This window comes from Hemicordylus capensis, chromosome 3, assembly GCF_027244095.1.
Source record: "Hemicordylus capensis ecotype Gifberg chromosome 3, rHemCap1.1.pri, whole genome shotgun sequence".
In the NCBI taxonomy this organism is placed as follows: Eukaryota; Metazoa; Chordata; class Lepidosauria; order Squamata; family Cordylidae; genus Hemicordylus; species Hemicordylus capensis.
The window spans coordinates 278,961,254-278,973,746 of record NC_069659.1 but is presented as its reverse complement, the minus strand read 5'-3'; the positions used below and the strand labels follow the sequence as shown (position 1 = coordinate 278,973,746).

The following is a 12,493-nucleotide window of genomic DNA, read 5'->3' as shown; positions in this document are numbered from 1 at the left end:
TTGGAGTTTGGGCAACAGGTTTGGGACAAGAAAAGGAAGATGATTGCCTGCTCCAAATGGAGCAGGGGAGAGGAGGATTCAGTTGTAGGATAACATGTAAATTGGTGCCTTTCTTTCTTTCTTTCTTTCTTTCTTTCTTTCTTTCTTTCTTTCTTTCTTTCTTTCTTCAAATCTTTTCTTAAACCCATTTCTTCAGTGAAGCCTTCACCTCAGCCCTTAGTCTTCTCCCCATTATACCTAAACCTAAGTACAGCCCTGTTCAGACATTACATTATATACGCATACCGGTGTCTCTACATATGTTCATGCCTTTTGTGTGATTGACTGTGCATTAGGAATGTGCATGGAATGGGATTTGTGTCCCATTCCGAGCTCGGAATGGAATGCAAATGCCTGGAACCTTCTGTCGGAACAACTGGTCGAGCCGGTTGTTCCAATGGAACAAACTCGTATGGCCCTCGGAATACCCAAAACATTCCAACTTGGAACGGGGACATTCTGTTCCGAGCCCGAAACAGGCCCTTCATTTGAAGGGTATTCTGTTTCAAGCCTGAAACACTTGAAATGGCCCGTTTCAGGTTGGAATGTTTCGAGCTCAAAACATTCTGCATATCCCTACTGGGCATGTGTTCATTTAAAAAGTGAACCTAGATACAGACCCCTTATAATGCAGGGTACAAGTAGGAAGTGTACTACTGTATGTGCACTGAAGGTATTGTGTGAATATATACATGTGGATCTGTATGTCTGTACAATGTATGGGTGTGAATAATAGTGTACATGCTGTTCTATAGAAGAGAACCTATTGTACCTTTTAGCCTTGTCTCATTCATCCTTCCTTCCTCTCCCCTCATTCTGTTGCCTCCCCTTTTGCCAAAACTTAGGCTGTAAGCTCCTTGGGTCATGGGTCTGTCTTTTTGCTTATGCTACTCTGTAAAATACAATGCAGATGGGCTTGAACCTATCACTAGTCAGCTTCTGTGACATCAAATGCTGCAGCCATTTCAGGAATTACCCTCTCTTGAAACTGATGCCTAAACTCACTTGCAATACAACACAAAGAGTACAGAGCTTGCCAAATTGATCCAGACATTCAAGTAGTGTGTGATTTCACTGTGATGGGGCTCAAGTCAATTAGCAAATGACCTTCCTAAGTTTTCAGAAGAAATTAGACAAGATGGAGCAGATGGAGACTAAGCATTTTGGAAAGTCTGACCATCTCAGAGCAAACTGCCTTATCCTAAGCAGTCCACACAAGATGCAGTTTGGCATTTCCAAGTGACCTTTAGCACAACCATTACAATAACTGACTGGAATCGGAAAGGTTTTGATGACTTTTTAAACGTCTCTCACCAACAAACACTCATCTATGATGTGATCTGACAGGATAAATCCTCCCAGGGCTTTTCAAGTCCCTGAGGTTGCATTCTGCATTAGAATCCCTGAAGGGCAATTGTTTCCAGAAAACTATGGCTGAATTTGGGAAGTTCAAACATCAGAACATTCAAAAAGTGGGGGCTTAGTACCTTTAAAAAATAAGAAAAAACTTGTCAATTAAATCCTGTATGAATATACATAATATACTATAGAATATTCTACCTACCTACCCACCTATTATATTTAGATACTGTCTGATATGTGCATCCCGAGGTGGTGTACACAAAGAAAAAGCATATATCTTCTGAATGAATTAATGAATGAAGATGAAACTTCCAAAACCTCTGACTTACTTTCAACGCAGCCAGCTGCACATCCAAAAGGGATGCTGATTTTGCGCCACTTAGAAGCCTATGGATGCTCCTACCAATGGTGGGGTACAGTGTTCCCTCTAACAGGAATGCCCAGATGTTGTTGACTACAACTCCCATAATGTCCAGCCAAAGGCCATTGCACCTGGGGATGCTGAGAGTTGTAGTGAAAAATATCTGGGAATCCCTGATAGAGCATGTTGCTCCTTCATGCAGCACCCCAAATGCTGTATCAGAGCAGCTGCAGCTCACCCCCACTGGGAATGCTGAGAATAGGTCTCAGCTGCTCTTACATAAGAACAGCCCTACTAGATCAGGCCCAAGGCCTATCTAGTCTAGCATCCTGTTTCACACAGTGAGTAGCCCAACAGATGCCTCTGGGGAGCCCACAGGCAAGAGGTATGTGCATGCCCTCTCTCCTGCTGTTGCTCTCCTGCAACTGGTATTGAGAGGCATTGTGCCTCTGAGGCTGGAGGTGGCCCACAACCACTAGACTAGTAGCCATTGATAGATCTGTCCTCCATGAAATTGTCTAAGCCCCTTTTAAAGCCATCCAAGCTGGTTGCCATCACCACATCCCATGGCAAATAATTCCATAGATTAATTATGTGGTGTATGAAAAAGTACTTCCTCTTGTCAGTCCTAAATTTCCCAACCTTCAGTTTCATAGGGTGACCCCTGGTTCTAGTACTATGTGTGAGCAAGAAAAAATTCTCTCTGTCCACCCACCTTACAGACTGCATAGGATGCATGGAACTTCCTCCAACATTTGTAGGATCCTTCACAGACTGGTGAGTGCCACTCAGCCAGTGAGCCCATCCCCTCTTGTGCGCATGACTGGCTGCATGGATTGTATGCCTCCTATTCCTAAATAACTGGAATTAACATTCAGTATTCTGAATCCTGAATTAATATTCAGTATCCTAACATTACCATAGCCAGATGTCTTGAAGAGTGTCAGTTAATTTCCTGTATAAACTTGTCCCAAGCCATTGCATATCTAAAAAGTGCAGAACCTTGAATCTGGCAAGTGATTTCATGGACCATGTTCCTGAATCGTGGCTTAATGAATCAAATCCCTTTGTATGTTAAACCAAAATTCTGAACAATGATTTTCCCTATTCTTCTCTCTCTCTTTTTAAAAAGGAATAGTTTGAAGTCTAAAACCTTGATCATTTCTAAGAGAAGTTTGCTTCCTTCTGACTGACATGTTTTACTTAGACTTCTTAAAGGTTTCTGTTCCATAAGATAGTAATATACTTTCAGGTTCCATTGCTAATTCTTCATTGTTCTTAATTCAGAAGCCGTGAAGCAGACACATAAAAGCACATCCTTCTTTAATTCCTATTAAAATCCATTAACAAAGCAAAATGTGGAAGCCACCGTCACAGAGAAGGAAAAACCATCTTAAAAGACAAGCCCAACTGTCATTAATCATTAAAAAGAAATACTAATTAGGAATTTCCACCAAACCTAAAATCAATGTGCGTTTTGAACTGATGTCCTTAGCGAGTGGAATTATTGACCTTATTGAGTAGTTTTTTTCTGCTTGAAAATATTCTGCAAAAAGAATTGGGTGTATGTGTGTTAATTAAAACCCATCCTGAACGCACCGCTCAGTAGCAGCAGTGCCTGATCTGACTGTGATCTGAAGAGTACTGAGTGAATATTGCGGGCATAATACTTTACCTTTGGCAAAGCATATTTAGGAAGCTTCATCTGTGCAAATGCATTTCTCCGATAGGACACGTAGTAATGAGGCCGGCTTCCTGATGTCAGCTGCAACATATAACATTGTTTTCTTTTATTATCAAGGTTATTATTATCACTGTTTCATTTTTAAGGCAGGGAGAAAATAATAGGCATACTGGAAAGGGGAATGCAATTGTTAGTAGCAAAAGCTCAAAACGGCACTACAGTTACAGCAGGAGACAAAATAGCCATCATTCAGGTTGTCAGCAATGGAAACTGACAGTGTTAAGTGGCATAACCTATTCAGATTGTTTGTACAGAAAGACAAAAGGGCACAGAAAAACCTGCAAATACTAGTGCCTAGACACAGCCTCGTGAATGCTCAGCAGAGCATGCCGCAGTTGTAATACTCCAGTCAACGGTGGTTGCTATTTATAGCTAACAATCAGGACTTAAGAATGTAATGACAGAAGTGTTGATGTTCCTCTCAACTTTGGTAAAATGTTGAGGCTGCTCTCATGACCAATTGGAGGTAGGCTGGAGGGAAGGCATGACCTTCCAGATGACCATAGTCTTCTTTTGGCTCTGCAGCTCGTGAGGCCATATGAATGCTGTAGAGGTGTTCTCCATAGCAGAAATTGGGAGCTTTACCACAATGCATTGCACAAGCAGTGGAGAGGCAGCCCTCGGTATTGAAGCAACTCCACACTACCTGGCCTTGCTGTTCTCAGAACTCTTTGGTAAACATGGCCGCCAGCTCCTGGAAGATCAAAAACCCATAAGATTTAATTCTGAGGTAGGACCGCAGGTATTTCTATTCTACCTCAGTTTAGATCTGGGTTTAAAAGTTGGGCAACCCACTTAGGCAAGAGATGGGTAGGAGTGATTCCTGTAGCTCAAAATGAGATTCTGTACCCTGGTTTTATCCTCTCCTACCCAGAAAATTCTCTATTGGTTGTGAGAACAACTTCTTTCCCCAAAAAAAGATTTCAGCCAGATATCCCAAAAGTATTTAGCTGCTCTGAATTTGGTAGTGCTCCATATATTTAACATTGATAATACTCAAGCCAGGGCCATCCACAATTTCAACAGCTATCTTCTGCACTACAGACAAAAGCTATCTGCAAACAAAGCCATGAAACAGGTTGCCCTCCCCTGAATGCCTAAGGTCAAAACAAAAGTGGGACTCACCTACATGTACTGACTGAAAGGGTAAAAATGAACTATGGGTATGATGCATTCATATATAAACAACAGGAGAAATGACATTCATATTAAATGTTGCTTATTTTTGTCTTCCTCAACCAGGTATTTTAAATAATGTACATAAGCCTTTTTTCATGTGATCACTTATGCACAATAAGAACAATCTGAATGTAGTGGCTTAAAAAATGCACACACACACACACACACACACACACACACACACACTCATTCTGAGTGAGATGCACAGCCATTGCAGCACTCTACTCAAAAGCAAGCAGGTGCTGGTTGCAGAGATGGGGTACTTCTGTGCCTACTAAGCACAGCATCACAGCTGTTCCGATGCAGCTCCCATTGGGCATAAGGGGAGCAACACTGGCACAGTGATAATGCTGTACTTAGCAGGCATATAGGTGCTCTGCCTCCACAACCAGTGCCCATGCGTTTGAGTAGAAAGCTGCAACATGTATCTCGCTTCAAATGAAGGGGGGGGGGCTACACAGTGTAGGCCACTAGTTCCAAACTCTATTCTGCAACTCGTCTCCAAGCTAAACATGTTTAAGGGCCATATTAGACATTATGCTGCTTGCTCTTCATTATTTTTTCTTTTCCACATAGCAGCTGCATGAGAATTATAAGCATTAGGACTGCAGAATGGGTAGAGTGGAGTCAACCTTTCCCGGGACACCATGATTCTGATTGCAATCCCCTCCTTCAACCTGCCATTTCACAAGGGAAGAAAGAAAAGAATAGGACTTCCTCCTGGGACAAACATCAGCTTCAGGAGCAACTGTTCTGGGGACTGTACTGCAGGGGAAAGGGTTAAAAGGACCCCCCACTTCAGGGGCAGAGCCACCATTGAGCAAATGGGTGTGAAGAACCTGGGCTGCCGCCAATCAGGGTGCCCCAGCCACACACCCCTGCATCTGGTGTCAGACTCCGGGTGTGTATCTTTGCTTGCAAATGGGGCCGCGTGGCCCCTTGTGCAAGCTCAACCAGCACTGCGCTTGCAGCGCTGCTGTGACCAACTCTCCTTGCCTTTTAGACAGGAAGAGCCACTCCAGCCGTGATGCGAACACGGCACTGCCTGGGGGAATTTTGCTTGCAAACGGGGCCATGAGGCCCCGTTTGCAAGCAAGGCCCCCCCCCGCATCTGACATCAGACACAGGGGTGGGGCTTAGCATCTGGCATCAGATGCAGGGGAGGGGCTAGGGGGCCGCAGCGGCAGGCTGGACCCGGGCCGCCACTGGCCTCCCTCTGCCCCTGCCTCTCCTCAAGATGGCACCAATAGTGGTTGTGTGCACTCGAGCTGCTATTTAAAGAAGTATAATAGAACTGCAAACATGAGCTGACATCTCAGCAATTACAAATTAAGATGTTCTTGGTAAACCATGCAGCAGTTTTAACTAAGTATAGTTTATGCTTTTGTTTGGCAATGTAATATGTTATGTACATGTAATTGTAAATTACATCATATACTTTACAATGGCAGACATCCAGGCTACTGAAGCGCTGGCACAGTGACGGTAGTACACTGGTGCGTGGTGCGGTGGGAGGGGTGATTTACATTGATTTCCCCTTCCCTCTGATGCTGACTGTAACTCCTGAAAATATTTCTTGAGGGTCACCCAGCTTCAAGGACAAGTTTTCAAGAGTAATAGTCAGCTTCGGAGGGAAGGGGAAATTGATTTTAAAAAATCACCTCTCTTCTGTAGCACCAGTGTAGCATTAGCTGCACCAACACTTCACTAATCTGGGTGTCCGCCAATGAGTTTTGTGCAGCACAACTTCTGTGTATTTTTTAAATTAATGATTCAGTAATTGTGGCACATGACATGCACATATATCCCATCCAGTTTTTGTTCAGGGAAGGGAAGGGAAGGGAAGGGAAGGGGAGCAGTTGTTAAATCTCTTGTGCAAGAAAAGAATAATTGAAGCAATGTTTGTGCTCTAGAGTACCCAAGTGGGCTGGCAAAAATGGGTTGGCAGGAATTATTTGGGGGAGGTCACATTCTGCTTCGCTTTTTTCCTGGAGTGAGAATGACTAACAACACAGGGCAGTTTGGCAACATATCCAAGACAGTCAGTGTCCTTCCAGTTCAAAAAACAGTGCTGCACACAGACCAGCTAGTGAAGCAGCCTATTCGGTGTGCACTGAAACAAACCAGAGGAGTCTCTCTTGTAAAATAGTTGGAAGCCAGATAATTTACAACTCATCTCCACTCTACTTGCACTTTATTTCCTCCTCCTTTGTTATGGAATGGACAGCAGCCGGAAGATAATGAAACCTGAAACTGTTCAGATCTATTCTCTGGCTTTCACCTGGAACACAGCTCAGCTGAATACATCTCATCTCCATCCTTTTTGCAATAATCATAGCCCATGCATGACAATCATGCCTGATTACTCTTCTCAAGCACTCTCTCCTTCACCCCTTCTTCCCCTATCTCAGACTAGTAGAAAAAAGTCTTGATTGGTCTGTTGCAATTGTTATATCAGAACCTGGCATACAAACTTAAAAACCTGGTGAGATGGAGGATCCTCCTAGAATGTGAGATGAGGTCGGCTGATTGGCAAGCAAGATTATTGCTGCGGAATCTGTACACATCACACACACTGCAGGCAGAACCCCCATGACCCCTGTGTTGATAAGGCACTTGAGGGAGAGGCAGGAGGAAACAATTAGCATCCCAATAGGACCAGTGCTGGGTCCTAATGCATTGAAATGTAGCACTCAGGCTGTTTTGTTGCAGGTGGGGGGCGGGGGGAAGGGAGATTACAATTCAGGAAAAGAGGACAAATGATTTGCAATCAATCATTGAAAAAGCTGTTTCAGACCTGAACAAACACATAATCATCCTGGACAATGAGGGAGTCGGAGTCAATGTATCCTGGAAAAGGTTTACTTCTTATAGCTTCAGAGCAGTTCTGCATCCTGCAGGTGATGTACTGTGCATCTGAAATTACAAAAACATGCCTTTAGTTGTTGAACCCTCTGAACTTGACACTGAAATTTATTGCAGATACACTTTCATCTGTGAAATGAATTGTTCACCTCCGTAACTTAGTGATGGCCCAAAGTCGAAAAGAAAAACAGTAGCAAGGGTTCAAAATACTTATTCATGCAGTTACCACTTTTGGCCTACTTCTGGATGATGGTGGTTGGAGAATATGGTAATGTGCATGTTTGTCCTTTTTATCCATCCTAAAGAATTTGATTAGTATAACTGGCTGACAAGATGAGGGCAATTACTCAAAGTAACCTAGTTGAAATGGCAATGCCTAAACTTTCCTTTTACACTGAAACTACTTTGAGTAATTTCCCTCATCATTTCAGCCACTGATTTTTTCCCCATTCCTCAAAATTATTCAGAAATTTTACCTGATCAGGAAATTCACAATTCACATTAGAATTTGCCATGGGTGAGTCTAACAAATTCCCCTTCCAGAAGCCACTGACCTTGTAGAAGTGGCTGGGGTCAAAAGACTTTTCTGAACAGCTAAAGCATACAAATGAATAGTGGACAATTTGCCAGCACCATTGGCCAGATTTAGCCAAAAGTTTGTTAGCTGCAATGCTTACTTTTGTTAAGCAAAATACGTATGTGATTTATGATACGTGACATCTACATGGGTGATTTTGAAAGCATACAGCTATTCTTCCAGTGCACATCCTGTCCATTCAATCTACACAAGCCTACATGATACCCCATCCCACTGTGGTCCTCCATCCCTTTGCATTGAAAATGGTATGGCTATGCTGTCTGCAGGCTGATCTACACTTTACTTTAACCACAGGCCAGGTAGTGGTGTGCTTGTTTTTTCTTTGTTAAGTAGCTTGTGATGGAGGCAGTCTGGATCAAGACCGTGGGAGGCAGGGAGCGTTAACCCCTGTGCCCACACCATAATCCCCCTAATTTAGATTGCCACCCAGAGATAAACATGGATGCCAACAGCAACTTTTCTTTCTTGGCAAATGGACAGAGTGGAGGCAGAAAGAAAACATGGTTTTGAACTGTGGTGGTTGCAGAGAGTTTAAACCCCTCTCTCTCCTGACATGGTCCTATCCAGACTGGGCTCCACGTGTACATTATTTCAGAAATAAATAAATAAAACGTACAGCTACATCATACTTGCTTAAAGCAGTGCCTAATTTGATGTTGAAAAAGAAGTTTAATGTCTGAGAAAAGACACTTTCTTGTTCAAACCATTTCCATTTTTCTTTCTTCCATTTGCACTCATTTTGAGTTTGCATACAGACAGCAGAACAGGGGGATGGGGTATGCACGGAATTGGCTGGTCCAGTTCGGTTCAAGTCCGAACCGGACCCTAACTAGACCTGGCCAGTTCGGTCCGGCACCCCCTCGAACCCCCTCCCCAGTCCGGGGGTGTGGGGGGGCAGTTCACAACTTTTTAATTAAAAAGCTTACCCCCTCCAGGGAGGTTTCCTCAAAGGTGGATGGGGTGTGTGTGTCCCACAGATGTTCCCCCTTCCCCCACCAGCCTCCCATCCATCCCAAACCGGCCCATTCGGCTGTTCTTCAGCCCGTTTGGGCCTTTCCCCCCAGTGTGGTGGCCATTTTGTAGGCCGCTGCACCTGCACAATGGGCCTCTGCGTAGCCTGGGTCACGCTCCTGTCTGCACATCCCTACAAGGGGGAGTCAGGTAACATTCCTTACATGATTTTACAAGGGTACCATTGTTTTGAAACCTGTATTGCTTATATGATTTCTTAATATTGTGGACGCCACTTTGGGGCTAATTCTGTTGTAGAGGAGTGAGCTAAAAGTGTAATAAAATTGAACAAGTACCCAGCAGACTTGGTAATAGTTACAGTCCAACAGATTTGTACAAGATAACTAGAACTTCAAAGCTCCTTCAAATGCTATGATTCTATACAAAGGCATGTGTATACTAGTATTTGAATGGTAGGAATTAGTGAAGTCATATCTAAACCAATGCCAACAGTGAGGAATATAAATGTGTTTGAGCTGGACACGAGGGAGCCATTATTCACACATACACAAATTAGACCATCACAGTACATTCCTAAAGGCTGTTTTTTAAATGATAATTAGTATTATATTTCCTTGGAGGAAAGAAAAAGGAAGCGGAAAGGAAATAACAAAGGAAATTAGGTTTGAAAACTGCTTCCCCACTCCCTTTGCTGCAGCTGGTTTTATAAAGAGCAAGTTTCTCACCTGCATTTCTCTCTCTCCAAAAATATCCAATCTCCCTAGGGGCAAAGCAGTAGCATTCTAAACCATCAAGGTTAGATCCATTGGCGGGGGGCGGGGGGGATAACAGCAATACCTCTGTCCAGCTATGCGCCCCTTTGCAGCCCAACCCAGCCTGAAGAAGTGCTTGTGGGTTTGGCCTCAGAGTGGAGACAGGGAGGGGGTTCAGTTTCACCTGGTTTCTCCTCTGTCCCAGGCTGTTCACTCCTTGTGCTGGCCTCTCTACGGAGGTCCCCAGCATTCGCCACTAGCCAGCCTCTCATCCTTGGCCAGCCCCTTATATGCCTCTATACAAGATATGCACTGCCCACCCTCAAATATGGGGCTAACAGCCCTCCTTCCCCCACTTAATCTCTCATCCCTCCAGCTGCCTCCTCTGTCTTTCCCTCTCCTTCCTCTTCCTGCTCAGACCCCCTCACTTCAGGAGGCATGCTGCTGATGCCATCCCCACATGCCTCCCTGTCAGCCCTCTCAGGGCTCAGTATGCTCGTTGCCAGCTTCCTGAAGACTGCTGGGGCCACTTCCCAGCCCTTTGGCTGTTCTCTCTCTGCCTCTTCCCATCTGCGGCCCACCTTTGCCTGTTCGGCCAATCTTGTCACTGTGCCTTCAGGGGTAGATGTGTGCATGGAACCCACTGGTCCGGTCCGGTCAGGCACCCCCTCGAACCACCCCTTCAGTTCGGTTTGGGGGGGTTCAAGATTTTTTAAAAAATATTTTTTATTACACTTACCCCTCTCCAGGACAGTTGTTTGAGGCAGCAGTGGGGGCTGTGGAGGTACGCCCCCCCCCACCCGCCGGCCTTCCTTATGTCATAATTCAGCCATTTGGCCACTTTTTGGGCACTGTCAGCCTTTCCCCCTTGGCATGGTGGCCAAAATGGCTGCCGCACCTGCGCAATGGACCTCTGTGTGGCCTGGGCCATGCGCAGCCTGGAATGGGTGTGGCCTGGAATTATGGCATAAGGGAGGCCAGTGGGGTAAGGGGAACCTCCGCTAACCCCCACTGCCACAGTTATAACCAAAACCTTCTATTTTGCCCAGAAGCATTACTGCTTCTGGCTCCAGGGTGTGATGGCAGAGGGACTACGCTAAGACATGTGATCAGGCAGCGTGGCAATTAATTCCCTTTCTACAGATTTCTCACATGAGACATATTCTGGGATGGGTTCCTTTGATTCCTGTTTGTGCTGAAGAGTAGGATCTGAGGATTTCTTATCTGCTTCTAGTTCCAGGCTCTGGTTCTGGTTGCCCCCCACCCTGTGCCCACCTCACAAAACTAGCTTGCTTCCACACAATACACTATTATGAACGAGTACCGCACTGGAAGTCTAGAAGGGAAAAAAGCTCTTCCAAATTACAAGTTTCCCTGTTTGAACTTAGAAGAAGAGAAATGAGCAGCTGCTTTTGTTTCTGCTTCTGCTGCTTCTCCTCCTCCTTCTCCTCTTCCTCCTCCTCCTTCAAGTGCTAATGGGCATGGCAACAGTGGGACAGTATAAAAGGTTCACCGAAAGGAACCACACACATTGCAAGCATTTCAGCAGCTCATTTATAGCGATATGCAGAACGTTTCAACATCAAAACGTTTCGACTTGAAATGCCATTTTGAGTGTTTTGAGCTTGAAACAGAATGCCCTTTAAGAAATGGGCCTGTTTTGAGCTCGGAGCAGAACAATCCCATTTTGACTGAAACGTTTTGACGTTTTGAGCGCCATTTTGGAGGCCTGTTTTCCCTTGCTGATTGGTTTTCTGGCAATGGCTTACAATTGGCTTGTGATCTCCTTGCTTCTTGATTGGTTTGTTACAATACGAATCAAGTGTTGTCATGGCCAACTGTGCCCCCATTGGCTGCGGGAGGGAGAAGAGAGGAGGGAACACAAAAGGAGGGAATTTCAAAATGTGTTCAAAGGAACTGGGAGGCCTCTCTTGAAGAAGAGGACACATCAAGAGAGGCAGAAGCAAGGCTTGATTTTGTGGTTTTCTTTTCTCAGCACTGAGTATAATATGCTGTGCTAATGCTGCTATAACCATCTGGTATTGATAGATCTCAGATTGACAAAGGCAGGAATTGGGTGCCTTCCTTCTTTTAGTTCTGATTTGATTTGTTCAGTGGCAGGTGTGTGTGTGTGTGTGTGTGTGTGTGTGTGTGTGTGTGTGTGTGTGTGTGTGATATTTCTTGGTGACTGCTGTGATGAGCTCCATGTCTGGCCTTGAGACTAACTTGTGCTTCACACATTGCTCTGGTCTGCACTGCAATCTGCATTGCAAGTTACACTCAGTAAAAATGTGGCTGAAGTTGCTCTAGTTGAGCTTATGGCTATGCTTGCTGCTAAGTAAAGGTGCTTATGTGGCAACTGTTGCAATGCTAGGAATATAAGAAGTCGTAATTGTGTGAGAGTGAGAAACTGGTGGCAATGATGTTACTGCAGCACATTCACTGTGGCTGGCAATGGATCATTGAGTCTTTTTTGACATTTTTTGACTATTTGAATGTGTGTTCTGTGATTGGAGGGGCAGATTCCCTTTTATTGTGTACTTCTACAGTGTTTTTCAAGGCAGGGTTGAAAAATACATTGCAAATTACAATGCAAACCTTGTTTGCACTCTGTGAGTGTA

The 12,493-nt window shown here is 44.5% G+C and overlaps 1 protein-coding gene across 8 annotated transcripts in view; it reads right to left on the bottom strand.

Moving 5' to 3' along the window:
• SORCS1 (sortilin related VPS10 domain containing receptor 1) overlaps positions 1-12,493 on the bottom strand; it is a 664,028-nt gene that overhangs the window by 179,572 nt on the left and 471,963 nt on the right. For all 8 annotated transcript variants that reach the window (XR_008318829.1, XR_008318830.1, XM_053305813.1 and 5 more), the window contains exons 7-8: positions 7,483-7,601; positions 3,438-3,527 (exon numbers count right to left, since the gene is read on the bottom strand). Coding sequence is in view for 6 of the 8 variants with exons in the window: in XM_053305813.1 (XP_053161788.1) it covers positions 3,438-3,527; positions 7,483-7,601 (209 nt within the window). In the remaining 2 variants the exon portion in view is untranslated. The remainder of the gene's footprint in view (positions 1-3,437; positions 3,528-7,482; positions 7,602-12,493) is intronic.